Below are 15,813 nucleotides of genomic sequence, written 5' to 3' on the forward strand. Positions count from 1 at the left end.
TGACCAACTATTCGCATATGATACCTTTTACAGTACCTCGTCTTTGGAGACATCATTAAAGCATTATATTGAAAAGAGCAAGGCAATGAGACAATCGCAAGAAAGAATTAGAAGATCAGATAGATCAACTTATAAGAGATTAAAGAAGAAAAAGCCTGGTACACAACATGGAAGCTCATCAGGGGTGTTGGGGGCAAGAGGTAAAGAACAATGCCATGCAGTGACATTGTGGAGTGGCAGAACGACAGCCCCCATTATGCCGAAGGTACCAGATGCGGTAATAACACTAGCAGATTTAACTATTGATGATGACCAGATACTGAATAACGGAACCGACCCCAGTTCAGAAGTAAGATTATCTACAAAAGATGAAGCCTCTCAAGACTTGAATTCTCAATCAACGGAACCTCCAACCAATGACACACAGCAAGCACAGGACCTCATCAAGCAGCAAAGTGAACAAGAAACACGGCGGGAACTTTCCCGTCCAGGCTGAAAAAGAAAGATGATAGCAAGTAGTTTCAGAGGTTTCTGGACGTTCTTCGCCAGCTACACATTAATATTCCCTTGATAGAAGTATTAGAGTAGATGCCGAGTTATGTGAAATTCCTCAAGGATATTCTCGCAAACAAGAGAAGGATTGGGGAAAATGAAACAGTTGCACTAACATATAAGTGTAGTGCTTTGTTTCAAAACAATCTCCCTACTAAAATGAAGGATCTTGGGACTTTTACATTGCCCTGCACCATAGAAGGGAAGATGGTCGGAAACGCGCTGTGTGATTTAGGGGAAAGCATAAATTTGATGCCTTTGTCAATTTTTAAGAAGCTGGACATCGGCAAAGCAAGGCCAACCACGATCACATTACAGCTAGCCGATAGATCAATAAAGCTTCCATAGGGCAAGATAGAAGATGTTATCGTGTAAGTGGACAAGTTTATCTTCTCAGTAAACTTTGTTATACTGGATTATGAGGCCAATAGAGAAATTCCTATCATCCTGGGATGCCCATTTCTTGCCACAGGGCGGGCGTTAATCGATGTGCAGAAAGGAGAGTTAACCATCCGGGTCGATGATCAAGAAGTAAAATTCAACGTACTCAATGCGTTGAAGTACCAGGAGATATAGAGAACTACCAATATATCGAAGAGTAGCAGGGAGAATAGTGGCACGAACCCCTGAAGGAAATGGAGGAGAAGGACTTTGGAATCGACGCAATGTTGAAGGAGGATTGCGCTGAAATTCATGCAGAGTCTAATTTTGAACCGCTCAAGTTATCTGAACGGACATCGCAGCGCATTAAGCCATCTTTAGAAGAGCCACCTGTGTTAGAGTTAAAGCCTTTGTTGGTGCACCTAAAGTATGCTTACTTAGGGAGTAACGAAACGTTACCAATTATTATTTCTGCATCATTGAGTAAGGAGAAAGAAGATGATCTCATACGAATCCTAAGAAATAATGCAAAAGCCTTAGATGGACCTTGGCAGACATTCGAGGAATCAGTCCCTCGTATTGCATGCACAAGATTCGTCTGGAAGAAGGAAAGAATGGATCAGTAGAAAGGCAACGCCGTTTGAACCCTGCCATGAAGGAGGTTGTAAAGAAGGAAATAGTAAAATGGCTAGACGTCGGTGTCATCTACTCGATATCTGATAGCAGTTGAGTGAGCCTAGTACAATGTGTGCCGAAGAAAAAGGGGATGGCAGTCATCACTAATGACAAGAATGAATTGGTTTCCACAAGGACAACTACGAGGTGGAGAATCTGCATGGATTGTTGCAAGCTGAATTTGGCCACTAAAAATGACCACTTCCCACTCCCATTCATTGATCAGATGTTAGATAGACTTGCTGGGAATGAATTTTTTTATTTTCTTGATGGCTATTCAGGGTATAACCAAATAGCAATTGCACCGGAGGACCAAGACAAGACAACCTTCACGTGCCTAGTTGGTACGTTCGCATTCCGACGCATGCCATTTGGACTCTGTAATGCACCAGGCACTTTCCAACGATGCATGATGGCAATATATTCAGATTACTTGGAGGAGTCAGTCGAGGTATTCATGGATGATTTCTCAGTCTTCGGCAGTAATTATGACTCCTATTTGACTAACCTCGAAAAAGTCTTAAAGAGATGCGTGGCAACAAATCTTGTTCTGAACTGGGTGAAATGCCACTTTATGGTGGAGGAAGGAATAGTTTTAGGTCACAAAATCTCCAAGGCAGGATTGGAAGTCGATCAGGCAAAAATCGACGCAATTTCCAAATTACCCCCACCTGTGAATGTAAAGACACTTAAGAGCTTTTTGGGACACGCGGGATTTTACAGAAGATTTATTCGCAACTTATCCCAGATCGCAAGACCCTTAAGTGCACTTCTAGAAGCTGACCGCGAATAAATTTTGATGACGACTGCACCAAAGCATTTAACACCTTCAAAGAGGCACTAATTTCTGCACCAATTTTGATTGCGCCCGATTGGACGCAACCATTTGCATTAATGTGTGATGCTAGTGGATATGCTGTGGGCACAGTTTTGAGTCAACATCGGGAAAAGGTGTTGCATCCTATTTATTATGCGAGCAAAACACTGAACGACGCGCAGGAGAACTATACGACCACAGAAAAAGAAATGCTCGCAATGGTATTTGCGCTAGAAAAGTTCCGACAATACTTAATCGAAACAAAGGTGGTGGTATATACAGATCATTCTGCGATTAAATATCTAATGACGAAGAAGGATGCAAAACCGAGGTTGATACGGTGGGTGTTGCTCCTGCAAGAGTTTGACCTAGAAATCAAAGACCGGAAGGGCACTGAGAACCAAGTCGCAGATCATTTGTCAAGATTGGAAAATTGCGAGGTTCAAAGGACAAAAAAAGATATTGAGGAAAGATTCCCCAATGAGCTGCTAATGGCAGTAAACATTAATGTTCCCTGGTATGCGGACATAGTAAACTTCTTAGTTTGCGGTCAACTACCGGATGATTATACATACCAGCAGAAGAAGAAGCTAAGACATAACGCCACATTTTATTTCTGGGATGATCCATTCCTCTATCGACAAGGACCTGATCATATAATACGTCGATGTGTTCCTGAGCATGAAGCCAAGCACATTTTAGAGCTCTGTCATGAGTCCCCATATGGAGGACATTTTGGGGGGTAAAGGACGGCTGCAAAAGTCTTGCAGTGCGGCTACTTTTGGTCAACACTATTTAAAGATGCCCATGCTCATGTTGTGCAATGCGACAGGTGTCAAAGGATGGGGAATATGTCTAAAAGAAATGAAATGCCATTGACGTCAATCTTAGAAGTTGAATTATTTGATGTTTGGGGAATTGACTTCATAGGCCCGTTTCCACAATCCGAAGGTCATCAATATATTCTGGTTACGGTTGTTTATGTATCGAAATGGGTTGAGGCCATCGATGTGTCAAGAATGATGCAGCCACTGTGGCGAAGTTTCTGAAGAAAAACATTTTTGCTCGATATGGGACGCCACAGGCCTTAGTCAGCGATGAGGGCTCTCAATTTATCAACTGCATAATTGCTAATCTGTTGACTAAATTCAACGTCAGCTATCGAGTTGCAACTGCTTATCACCCACAGACTAATAGGCAGGCAGAGATTTCTAACAGAAAGATCAAAACTATCTTGGAGAAGGTAGTTAATACTGCCAAGAGGGATTGGTCACCCAAGCTTGATGAAGCACTATGGGCTTACAGAACTGCCTACAAAACACCAATTGGCATGTCCCCGTACGCCCTAGTCTTCGGAAAAGCTTGTCATCTACCACTTGAGTTGGAACATAAGGCGATATGGGCATGCAAGAAGCTGAAGTTTGATTTAGCCAGTGGGGGAAAGTCTGAAAGTTGCAATTGAATCAGTTGGTCGAATGGCGAAGGGATGCCTATGAAAATGCTAAGATATATAAGAAGAAAACGAAGAAATGGCACGATGACCACATCAATGACCGAACATTCACCGAAGGTCAACAGGTATTGTTATTTAATGCATGTTTGCGACTGTTCCCAGGAAAGTTGAAGTCTCGTTGGTCGGGGCCATTCTGAATCAAGACAATCTTTCCTCACGGCATAGTGGAATTAACAACTTTAGACGGAAGCAACGCATTCAAAGTGAATGGTTAGCGAATCAAACCCTACTATGGAGGCGACTTCGATCGACGCATGGACACCATTTACTTGGGCAAGCCAGATTAAACCACTTGCAAGGAAAGCGATTGTGATAACTTTAAGAACTTCTTTCAATCGACCTTCCTATCTATGTTTACTTGCTTTCTTTACCGCTTTCTTTTACCGTTTTCTTACTTCTGTAATTAATGTGTAGTAGAATTAGTCTTTTATGTTTTGGAAATTTAATTTCGCATATGTTTCCATACTTTAAATGTAGTAGCACCGATCGTATAATTTTGTGAATGATGGGATGAATCACCGTAAGGTTCGACTTGCGTTTTTTATGAATTATGAAGAGAGGAAAATAAACTGGTATGTATGAGAGGATGGGTGTAGTAAGTGAAACCAAGAGAAGCTATGCATCTAATACACCCAAATGCATTACGGTGAGGGGTGTGTTGCGCACGTATATGTCCTTTGCCCAGCCTTAGTTAAATGCACTATGTTGAGGTATCCTCCAGAAATGTGTTTGGGTAAGGGGTGTGCTACGAGGATGTATGTGTGTTGCCCATCCTCGGCAAAAATGTATCTGTGTTTATTGGAAGCATGGTGTGAATTTTAAATCATCTTTCCGAGTCAAATTTGTAAGTTAATCAAATTCTTTGACTCTTGTACAGGCAATAGAAATTTTTTTGTAATGCGTTCATTTGTAATATATTTGTATACTTTGTTAATAGTCAGTACAATCAGAGTATATAGTCACTTTACTTTTTGTCTGTGCCTCATTCTTTATCTTCCTTTGTTAATTTTTGTGACATTCTTAATCTTTTATTTTTACGATCTTCATTGCGTTGCTATGATGTATTATATGTTTACACTTAGAAACATTTCCCATACTTAGTAAATTCTGACTAATACTTAGTTAACTCTTAGTTAGCAGTACTTTATCTTTTATCTTTCAAAGTTCTGCTCAAACCTTCTTTTTGAAATTTTCTTTTAAGTGTTTGTCTGGTCTACCCAAACAATGCAATGAGAACCTTGCTCATCTTTAAATTTGGGGGTAGGGAAGGTCTGAGCAGATAATATCAAGAATATGCAGTATTTAAGAAAATGTGTCCATTTACCATTTATAAATAAAAAATAATAATAATAAATAAATAAATATACATATAATATGTTATGCAAAACTCCAATGTCAGCGCAAAGGGAAAACATCAAAATTGTCCCAACCTGATAAGAGTTTAGTTGTGAAAGGAGCTTGCTCGTAGTTGGATGTTCGTAAGACACCCGTAGAAGCAAGCCAAAACGAAGGTGAGTTTCCAAGAATAACGTAGTATAAACAAAAAGAGAAAAATAAAAAGAGTGCAAGGGACAACTCCTCTGATTATCATGAGTTAAAGTTGAAACTGGCACACAACCGTAGTTGGATGTTCGCATGACACCCATGGAGACAAGCCAAAACGAAGAGTGTAACCAAGATCAACTGTCTCTAAGTGAATAAATGACGCAAAGTTTTGTTCACCGCATATAGATACATCAAGTTGTTTTAATAAAGAAGAGATAAACATTCTATTTTGAAAACTAGAAAAGTGTCTTTGAGCAGAATTTTGTTACATAGAAGAATAAAGTAGGGCTTGCTAAGAATTAACAAGGATAGAAGGAAAGTGCAATGTCAAGTAATGTGCCTAAGTGTAACATTCGAAGCAACCAATCATCGCAGAAATATAGGATAGGAATGGAGCATGATTGCCTTAATAGAAGATATGCTTGAGGACAAGCAAATATCTAAATTTGGGGGTGTGATAACTTGTAGAAATACAAGTTATTTAGGTGATAACTCTTCACAGATCGCTCCTAAGTACAGATAGGCCAATAACCGTTATGCCCCTGTAGTTACATCTAACTTCTTAAGTTCCACTAATCCCTCTAATGAACATAAGTCATGGTCCTACTATGACTGAGTTCTCTCTTCCAAAAAGAAGCTGTGGCCAGTATGTTCAAGCCCCGGAATCAGCCCTTAAGGGAGCATCTCTCTACTTATCCCTGCTTCAGGAAAGGAGTGAATTCCATCTTATGGATTGAGTTCCCAGCTCCTAGATCAGACAAGTCCCTAAAAAGGTAGGCATGTTGAGTTGGCAATCTGGTCACAAAGGATCGCCCTTAAAGGCAAAAGTTCCCAAAACACTCAGGATTGAGGTCGTGTCACATATGGTCGTTTAGGTGAGATGTAAGTCTCTAGCATCAACGACGTTATATACAGAGTTTAGTCATCTCGTGGTCCGGTATTATACAAACTCTTTGTATAGGACACCCCCACTTGTACGTCTCCACATGAATGGTCAGGATCTACCATCTGTAGTAGTTTACAACACTTGCAAACCACTACAAAGTGGGTCGTGTCCATAGTGTCACCAGGATCAGGTATTCCATCTTAATCCTTATACAAACCTATTTAGGTTATCACTTAAGGCATGATTCACTTGTATATCACATATACATGTTTAAGTTCACATAAGATAACCAAGGAGCTTTGTTTATTGGATATGAGTAAATGCCAAAATGAAATAACATTTATTTAATTCATCAAACAATGTGTATCTTTACAAACAACGAGATTTCGGGAGAATTAGGACACCAATCCCAATAAAAACAAGACAAATAAAGTACAAGAATTATCCAAATATAGGAAAGTTAAGGCCATAAACTTAGTTCTTTTTTAGAGCTAACAAAGAGCTATCATGTAGATGTCAGAAACTGTTTTTACGGTAACGAAGAACAACATCTTCTGCTTCCAACATTTAAAGTTTGCTCATTTGAATCGAAATGGACGTTTGAGGTAGGTGGACATAATATTGTTTTGAGTTGAAAAGACCATGCAACAACATCATATAGAAAAACATCTTAAAATTGTTGGAATGACTACTTCCAATAGACAGAAGATAACTACGATCAAACAAGTCGAACGACGTCGGACGTCGAAAACTAACCCGCAAAAGAGAAAACTGTTACAGGCTGAGTTGCGAAGATCATTCTCTTTAAGACGTTTCGCGGCTCTACCCTTTGTGCAAGCAATTCAACAATGCCCATGCCGTCCTTAAGATAAAATATCCTAGATAATACTGTCTCAAATGGAACTGCACTGGAACCAGTTGGAAAACTTGCACCCTTCAAGATTAATTTGCTCGGTAAATGTAAATGCAAAATGCAGAGGGGAGAAGTGGTTTTTTTTATGTGTCATCCTTCAGAAGCACTAAAGGCTAATTTATAGGCCATAGAAGTGAGTGAAGAAGGGGAAACGAGTGAAGGATCTCACAACGCGACAATAGTACGAACGTGGCAGACGATTACGCCAATATCAATGACTAAACAAACAAATGAGAAAATTTGTTTAAATAAATAAAATAAAATAATAAAAATGTAAAAAAGAATATTATTTTTAATAAAAAATAATTTCACACGCCACGCCCGACCGGACAGATGGCGGTGGTGCGCGTGTGGGATGACCACCATATCCACATTTGTCTATCTCCTTACCTCTCCAAAATATGGGTACCCCTTGGGGTCCAAACCCACAATTAAATGTGAGGGTATTTGAAGGGACTTCCCCTTGTTGATTTAAACATTGTGGGATTCTCATCTTCTATTATCCTTCAATTTAAAAATGAATTTTCACCAACACAAATGAATTAAGTAAAAACTTGCCCATAAAAGAAAACTAACAATTCTAAGAGACAAATTTTAAAAACACAACAAGCATATAGATTTACAAAGTAACTTTGCTATATCTGTTGACTTTAACCAATTTAATAAAATAAAAAAGTGCTCAAGATTCTGTCCCCAAGAAATGGAGAGTAAAACCCTAAATTACTTGGGGAAAAGAATCAAATAATAATCATGTTTCACAAGAATTTTAACATAGAAGAAACAGGCTAGTTTTGCCATAGATTATAACACAAAAATTCATAAATTTTTAATAAAGATGATGTAATTAAGAAAAGAATGCAAAGATAGTGTAGTTCTGAAAGTAATATTCCAAAATGTAGAGTTAGTAATTTATGGGTGTGGATCACAATTAAGCTATATCTTATACCATATTCATGAGTACAAAAATGAAATGTACCTGTGGATAACTTGTGAAAGTACAAATTATTGTAGCTCTTTATTTAGAATAATTTAGGAAATTCACTGGAAAATGTATTAATCGTTGAGTTTTACATCCTAAAACTCGTGGTTTGTAAATAATAAACTTGTTTTGTTGATCAATAAAGATATTGTTGAAGTATTGATTCAAGAAATTTATTATTGAATGTATGAATTGCTCATTTCATTTTAGAAATAATCGAAATCTAATAAACTAAAGATCCATGACTATTACATGAGTACTTGAACTTTATGTGGAGACATAAGAGTGGATCAAGTTCGAGTAAATAGTCAAAACGGTTTAAAGTATACGAATAAAGTTGGGTACTTTATTCTGGTAACACTATCGGATGCGGTCCACTTTGCTGATGTTACAATTGTTGTAAAGTATTACAAACGAAGTGATCCTAATTCATTTATGTAGAGACATGCGAGTGGGGGCATCCTATACAAAGAGCTTGTATAAGATCCATCCAAGAAATTAGTCACTCTTAATTTATAACGCTATTTATTGTTTAAGACTAACTATTTCTGAGTAATGATCAGGTAACTTGACCTTAATCTTGAGCTAACTATGAACTTCTATTTATTTGGGATTATCCTTAGATTTGCATGGGTGATGATTAGCTCAATAGCGTTGGCTTAATAAGCCTCCCATTTCAGGGGTAAGACTGGGTAGATAATTGGGAACATAGGGTGCAAGATGAAACTCATTTCTACCCACTTTTAGGGATAGTAGAAAGGTTAGTCTTGAACAAAGGACCCCACCTTCTCATTGGCCTGAGAGGAACTCGGTTTGCTGATTGGATCACCAACTAATTGTTCATTAGAGGATCAATGGAACTTAAGGAATAATTGGTAATCTCGGGGGTAAAGCAACTATTGACCCAACCGTTATTATGGATAACTTGTGAAGGGTTAACTTATTAATTAGGGTTATATCGAGTGGACACAATTAAATCTACAGTGAGGGGTGGGCTTTAGTGGAGTGACCCGGTAGTTAACGAATGTTGATTAGTTCGGTTTAAAGATTTTAGCCAATTAATCTCGGATCGTTGGAGCCTATGATCTATAGATCCATTAGGTTTCCTTACTAGCTCACAAACGAATTAAACCTTGGAATAGAATGATGAGTTAATTTGAAATGTTCGAATTTAGGGAATTAGTAATTATATGCGATATAATTACACGTTTAATTATTGAATTAAACGAGATTGGAGAATCAGATAATATTTAAATTTTATTTAAATATTAATTACATGAATAGAGATTCGTGGTTGTGGAATTGGAGTTTGATTAATTTAATATTTGATATTAAATTAATAGAATTATTTAAATTATTTAATTAATTATTAATTTTATTTGAAAAATTAATTATTGAATTAATTTTTGTAAATTAATAAAATTTCAGGTTAATTAAAGAATTAATTCTGAAATTGGGTGTTCATTTTGAAAAAGGAATTTCAAAATTAAAATTGTTTTAATTTTGAAAAATCAATTTTGGATAAATCCACTAAGTGGAATTATCCAATTTGCACTTAGACAACACAAATTCCACCAAGTCAATGAAGTAGGTGTTGCCTTGTTGGTAAGCAATGTGATTGCATGAATGAAAATAATAAAAACTAACCTATTTTGGAATGGCATGCAAAAAAAGGAATTTGGCTGAGATTCTATGTTGAAGAAGAGTTCTTCATCTTCGGTGAAAAACAATGTGTCTTCACCTTCAAAATTCCCTAGAATTTGCTCATTTTGATTCCCACAAATCAATCTAAGGTCTAAAGAGAATAGTAGGGAAGACCTTTTAGTAGTCTACACCTTGTTGCTGAGGAGATTGAAGCTGATTTTGAAGTTCAAAGTCTTCAAAGGTGAGTTATACTGAAACCTTCTTTTTCTGATATGAACATGCTTAATTTGATGCTAAAATTAATGAATTAGAGTGCTTAATGATCTTGAATTCTTCTACTGGTTATTTGCTAACTCCAACATTAACCTGAAATGAAAATCATGTAAATAAGTTAACTTTGTATTCAAGCATTTACAAAACCTAATATCCTAAAATTATAAAATCTAACATCTTTGAATACATGATTTTAATGAAAAAAAAAAAAAAAACTGAAGTTAACAAAGAAATAAAAGTTGCAACCACTGGACACATAAAAAGATCAGATCAACATCATCTTGCATGCAAAAGCAGACTCATGTGTTGAGCTGAAACATAAAGATGTAGGGATCGGATCCCGAGTAAAAGCGTGAGAACACCTTACATTTCAAAATTCGATTTTAGAGAAACAAAATACAGCAAACTAAAACAGAGTAGAAGAGGATAAACTTCATAATAAGCATGCATTATAAAGGAGAAGCAAAAGAGATGAACGATTCTTACTTTCGTAGATTCCCAAACTTCTCGAAATTCCTCTTTTCTTCGCACGAACGTCTTTTCAATGATCACTAACACCACCATAAGAATAACCTTGTTATTTTTTAGGATTCCAAGAGTTGGATGAGTGGTCTCCAACACTTGGAAGAGGAAAAGGTAGAGAGAGTGTGGAGAGAGTGTAGAGAAGAATTGTCTTAGAGGCTAGGGTATACTTTTGCACAAAAATGAATGCTTGCCCTAAATGGGCTAATATGATGAATTTGTATGGAGAAGGGTTAGTATTTCCTTTTTCACCCTTGATGCTAATTAACTAAATAACCCTTTATTTAATTAATTGGCACATTAATTAAATAACCATATATTAAATTTAATTTAATTTAATAAATAAATAATTGATTAATTATATACATCACATGTTTATATGCTTCCACCTCTCTGACATTATAAGTAATTAATTCTTCATGAATCTAATTCATATGAATTAAATATTTGAATCTCATTCAAATATTTCTCTATAACATAATTTGAATTATAGATCACACATAATTAATTATATATTAGTCACATTAATATACAATTTTTTCAATTGATTTGAACAATTCAAATCTTTCCTCAATAATATCCTTTAATGAGCTAACAAGAAGACCTGGTGGATATGAGATCTGGCTAAACTCATTAACCAAACTAATCAATATTCGTGTAACATCTCGAGTTTTTTTAATTCAAATTCTATATTTTCGTAAAATTTGAGGACATTTTGTTAATTTTGAAATTTGAATTTTAAAAGGAAAAGGAAAGAGTTTTAAATATATATATATATATATATATATATATATATATTTGTGTAGGGAAGGAAAGAATAAAATGAAATAGAATAAAATCAAATCAAATCAAAAGATTTGCTCTAATAAAATAAAATAAAACTAAATAAAATAAATTTTCTTTTCTTTCTTCCTTCTTTTTTTTTAGTTCTTCCCCCCTCCCCCCGATCTGCCCTAGCCGCCCCCACCCTTCGTCGCGTGTTCATCGCAGTTTTTGCCCAGCCAACACCGACCACCGTTCGTCGACCTCGAAGCACTGCATGTCCACCTTCAACCGGTCGCACTGCTGGATCCAACCCTCACGCTGCCGCTTCAGTCGTTGCCTTCAGCCGCTTCCAGTCGCTCGCCATCGATCGAAGTTCTTCATTCAGTCGTTCTTCGTCGAGCCCTGCTGTTTGTCCACCGTCAACGATCGAGGCTTGCCGCGCGCGAACCCACCGACAATCGTCACTTCCAGACGCGTCAGATTGCACTTTCCTGCAGCCAATCAGTCGTTCTAGCAGTTTTCTACCCGCGTCGTGGTTCTGATCGACCTCAGCCTCGGATTTCCCCGGGTTCTTGGATTCTTTTTGTTAGTGATTAGTTGTTGTAAGTGGAATTTGTTTGCCAATCAGAGTTCTATTTTGGGTGTTTTAGGTCATTTTGGAATGCCATTGTTATTGAATTAAGTTTTGGCCAAGAACTGATTTATCCATAAATTTTCAGGTTGGATTCCAGAATTTGGATTGGTTAGAGCCAACTGTCCGGTGAGATTAAGACTCTATTGATAAGTTTTCGTTGCTTTGTTTGCAGGGAGCGAGTTCAGTTTAAGCTTCAACTTTTGGGAGTTGTTCCAAGATTGTTTGAGGTAAGTAATTTTACTACTTGATCCGCCTTTGTGCCGGGCGATAAATTTACGATTTATTTTTGAGGATTTTAAGACTAGTCACAAGGATGATTTTGATTGTTCCGAAATTTAATGGACTCTTTAGAAAAGATATATGAGCATGTAATAATATGTCTGAAGTATGTTAATGTATGAGCATGATTTAGAATTTTATGAGATATATTAAAAGTACGATTTGGTATGACCCTAAATTATGAGTTAAGCTACACTACTACGAGAATGTCTTTAAAGTTAGGTGAAAGTTGGCACATTTTGTTGATGTGTTTATTTATGTGATTTATTATGAAAGTGTGTAAGCTATATGATGTATTATGGAATTTCACATGTTTGATTGTTTACATGAGTTAGTACATGAAAGTGATGTACTAGAGTGGATCCATTAATACTAGATTAATTACATGTTGAGGTTAATTAACATGACCTTGATCAGGAGATTTTAGAGGATCCATGATTATGTGAATGTTATGTGTAATATGAAGTTAGATGCAATTTCTTTTCCTTTCCAAACTATGTGACTGCATGAAAGTGATGCACATCCAAGGGCGTTAGTACAGGAAAGAAATGTTATTGGGGTGTACATAAGAGGTGCAGGCTCAGTGGGTTATGTGTATACAAAAGAGGTGTATACTCAGTGGGTTATGTGTGTATACGAAAGAAGTGTATACAAAACCAGGTGTACGAAAGAGGTACATACTCACTGAGTAAGGTGTATACGAAAGAGGTACATACTCACTGAGTAAGGTGTATACGAAAGAGGTGTATACTTAACTAGGTGTATGAAAGAGGTACACATTCAGTGAGTTATGTGTATACGAAAGAGGTGTATATGTAACCATGTGTATGGAAGAGGTACACATTAAGTGGGTTATGTGTATACGAAAGAGGTGTATGCATAACCATGCGTACGTAAGAAATTTTGTTTCCTTTGGGATTCATCAAAGGTTGTGAGTCCTACGGGACTTACTAGAGGTAGTGGGCATACTTAACTACAGTAGGATAGAAATAAGTTTTTCATGTATGTATGTGTCCCATGAGGACTAAAGCAGTTTATATGTTCCACTAGAGGTAGACATCTAGAGGGCATAGATGTCTAGCCTGATCCCAGTAATGGGGTTACTTACTGAGTATTTTTATACTCACCATTTCTCATGTTTATCTTTCAGGTAAGAGTAGGGACGCTCTGGCGAATGACAAGTGGAATCCGTGATCGAGACACTGGGACATGTTTTATGCTTCCGCTCATGGTGTTTAGATTTCTTTCATGTTTTTCCACTTCCAGTCTTCATGTTTGAAAACTTTTACAGTTTTCTAGACTCATTAAATTTCTAATTATGATTTATGGGTACCTTGTTATTTGACTTTTATTAAGTTTTAATGAAAATATTTTATTTGACTTTATTTATTTAGCATTTATTTCGCTATAAAAATGTATCATTTTAAATTCTATGCATGCATGTGTATAGTAACGACCTAGCTCGAGTCCTAGGGAGTTGGGTTGTTACAATTTGTTAATTATGGGTACACTCTACTAAAGAATCGCAGTTGCACCCTTTTCACTACAGATATATTTTTGTGTCCATAAATATAGATCAATAAAAACAAGTTAGTCATTCACAGGTATTCGTAACAACAACTAGGTCAAATTATCGTTTACCTCTTCTCGAGCTAGCAAGAGGGTAGAGCCTTTTGTTCAAGTCTCGGAGACACCACTTAAGGGAATACTCATTACCCTAAAGTTGGGAAGGAGTGAAATCCATTAGTAGACTTATTGAGTTAGCACACTGATGACTCTCATCCATACAAATCAAAGGATAATCCTTTGTGAACAGGAGTTCATAATACATTCAGGATTAAGACTAAGTCATCCTATTGAAATAGAAACCTAACTAGTCAACAATGTTACATTTAGTGGTTACTATTTTGTGGTTCGATCTTATGTAAACTCATTGCATAGGATACTTTCACTCCCATGTCACTTACACGAATGTGGTAAATCATTGCGTTTGTATTAAATACAAAGTGGGTCGTATCCATAGTGTCACTAGGATTATGTACCCAACTTTATCCCTATAATATAGACCCTTTAGATTGTATCTTGCACATTGATCTTTATATGTCTCCACATATAATTCAAGACTCATAAGACAACCTAGGATGTTAGTTTATTGGATTTAAGATTATTAAGATGTAAAATACAACACAATCAATAACATCGATAACTCTTTATTGATGAAGATAAATTAATTACATTTACTATCTACGAGTTTTAGGGCATAAAACCCAACAAACAAAAAACGATAGATGCATGTGTGGTGGAAGTCTAATCAAGATGCAAGTTGGTAGTTGATTTGACACAGTCGCAGTAGAATAAAAAAATCAGTGACATGACGAAGTCGACATAGCAGGGACATGAAATTAAATGCAAAGGTGTCATATAATCATTAGAAAGAAGCTAAGAACCTTCCATTTCACACCTATAAATAGCCCATTGATCTTCAATTCAAACGTTGGACTTTTTGTCTAAAGATTAACCAAAGCTCTGCCCAATTCTCTCATACATTGTCTTCAACCTCTCGAGCTTTTCTTTGAAGAATTATGAGTGAAAGCTCAGTTTTCTTCTTTGATAAGGAAGAGAGAACCACCAACCTCCATCATCACCGTGGTGAAGCAACCACCATTAGAGGAAAGGAGCAAGACATTACAAACGACGACTTGATGCCTTTAATTCTACATTTTACTCTATTTTTCTTTTTACTTTGAACTTGTATTGAGATTTTTTAGATTAAAAAGCTCTTTATTCTTAATATAAGCATGATTTCCTTCATTTCTCATCCATCCATGTTTTCATTTCTCTCCTTCATGAGCAACTAATTTCTTAATGGGTTGGGAAGAATGAACTAGCATCCTCATAAATTTTGTATAAGTTGAAATTCATCTTGTTTGATATGTGCTTAACCTATTCTTTGAATCCATCTGACAAATTGATTTAAGTAGAAATAGGTAACTACTCAAGAGAGCAAGTGGCTATGGAACTCTTAAACAATAAAAGAAAAAAGTTTTAGAGATAAAGTTAACTATCTTTTGTCGAAATAAACTTAAGCATGCATCCTAGAGATAGCATAGATGTGGCTTGAAACACTAAGGGTTGAGTCCATCATTTTATAAGTTAGGATACTTATGCAACATGAATGGATACTTATGCATTACTTAAAATAAATGTTAGTGAACCTTCTCAACCCTACTTCATCAACTGATTTTCAACCTCTTTAACACACACGACTTCATTTGTGTTGCATTTCTGTCACCACCATTACTATTTCCTTCATTCAATGCATCACCATCACACACTCACATTCAACGCATCACATCTCCACCTACATTTTTGTCATTCACCTTCATCCATTCTCACCATAACTTGTAATTAATTCATCAATTTAGTGTATAAAAA

The 15,813-nt window shown here is 36.4% G+C and overlaps 1 protein-coding gene and 1 long non-coding RNA gene across 4 annotated transcripts; both read left to right on the forward strand.

The window, feature by feature from the left end:
• The first annotated feature begins 588 nt into the window (after positions 1–588).
• Positions 589–900, forward strand: LOC150036261 (uncharacterized). Its single transcript, XM_090313615.1, has one exon. It carries the CDS (start codon positions 589–591, stop codon positions 898–900), a length of 312 nt encoding a protein of 103 aa, XP_090169741.1.
• A 10,605-nt stretch (positions 901–11,505) lies between these two features.
• On the forward strand, positions 11,506–13,763 carry LOC120078015 (uncharacterized). 3 transcript variants are annotated; one of them, XR_016529695.1, is made up of 3 exons: positions 11,506–12,067; positions 12,272–12,326; positions 13,529–13,763. It is a non-coding gene; the product is annotated as an uncharacterized LOC120078015 (long non-coding RNA). The 3 variants fall into 3 exon arrangements; XR_016529696.1 differs by having other exon boundaries at positions 11,546–12,184; XR_016529697.1 differs by having other exon boundaries at positions 11,569–12,067; positions 12,185–12,326.
• Positions 13,764–15,813: the final 2,050 nt, after the last annotated feature.

The sequence above is a fragment of the Benincasa hispida genome, chromosome 5 (assembly GCF_027475165.1).
Source record: "Benincasa hispida cultivar pf3 chromosome 5, pf3_genome.v1.1, whole genome shotgun sequence".
Lineage (NCBI taxonomy): Eukaryota > Viridiplantae > Streptophyta > Magnoliopsida > Cucurbitales > Cucurbitaceae > Benincasa > Benincasa hispida.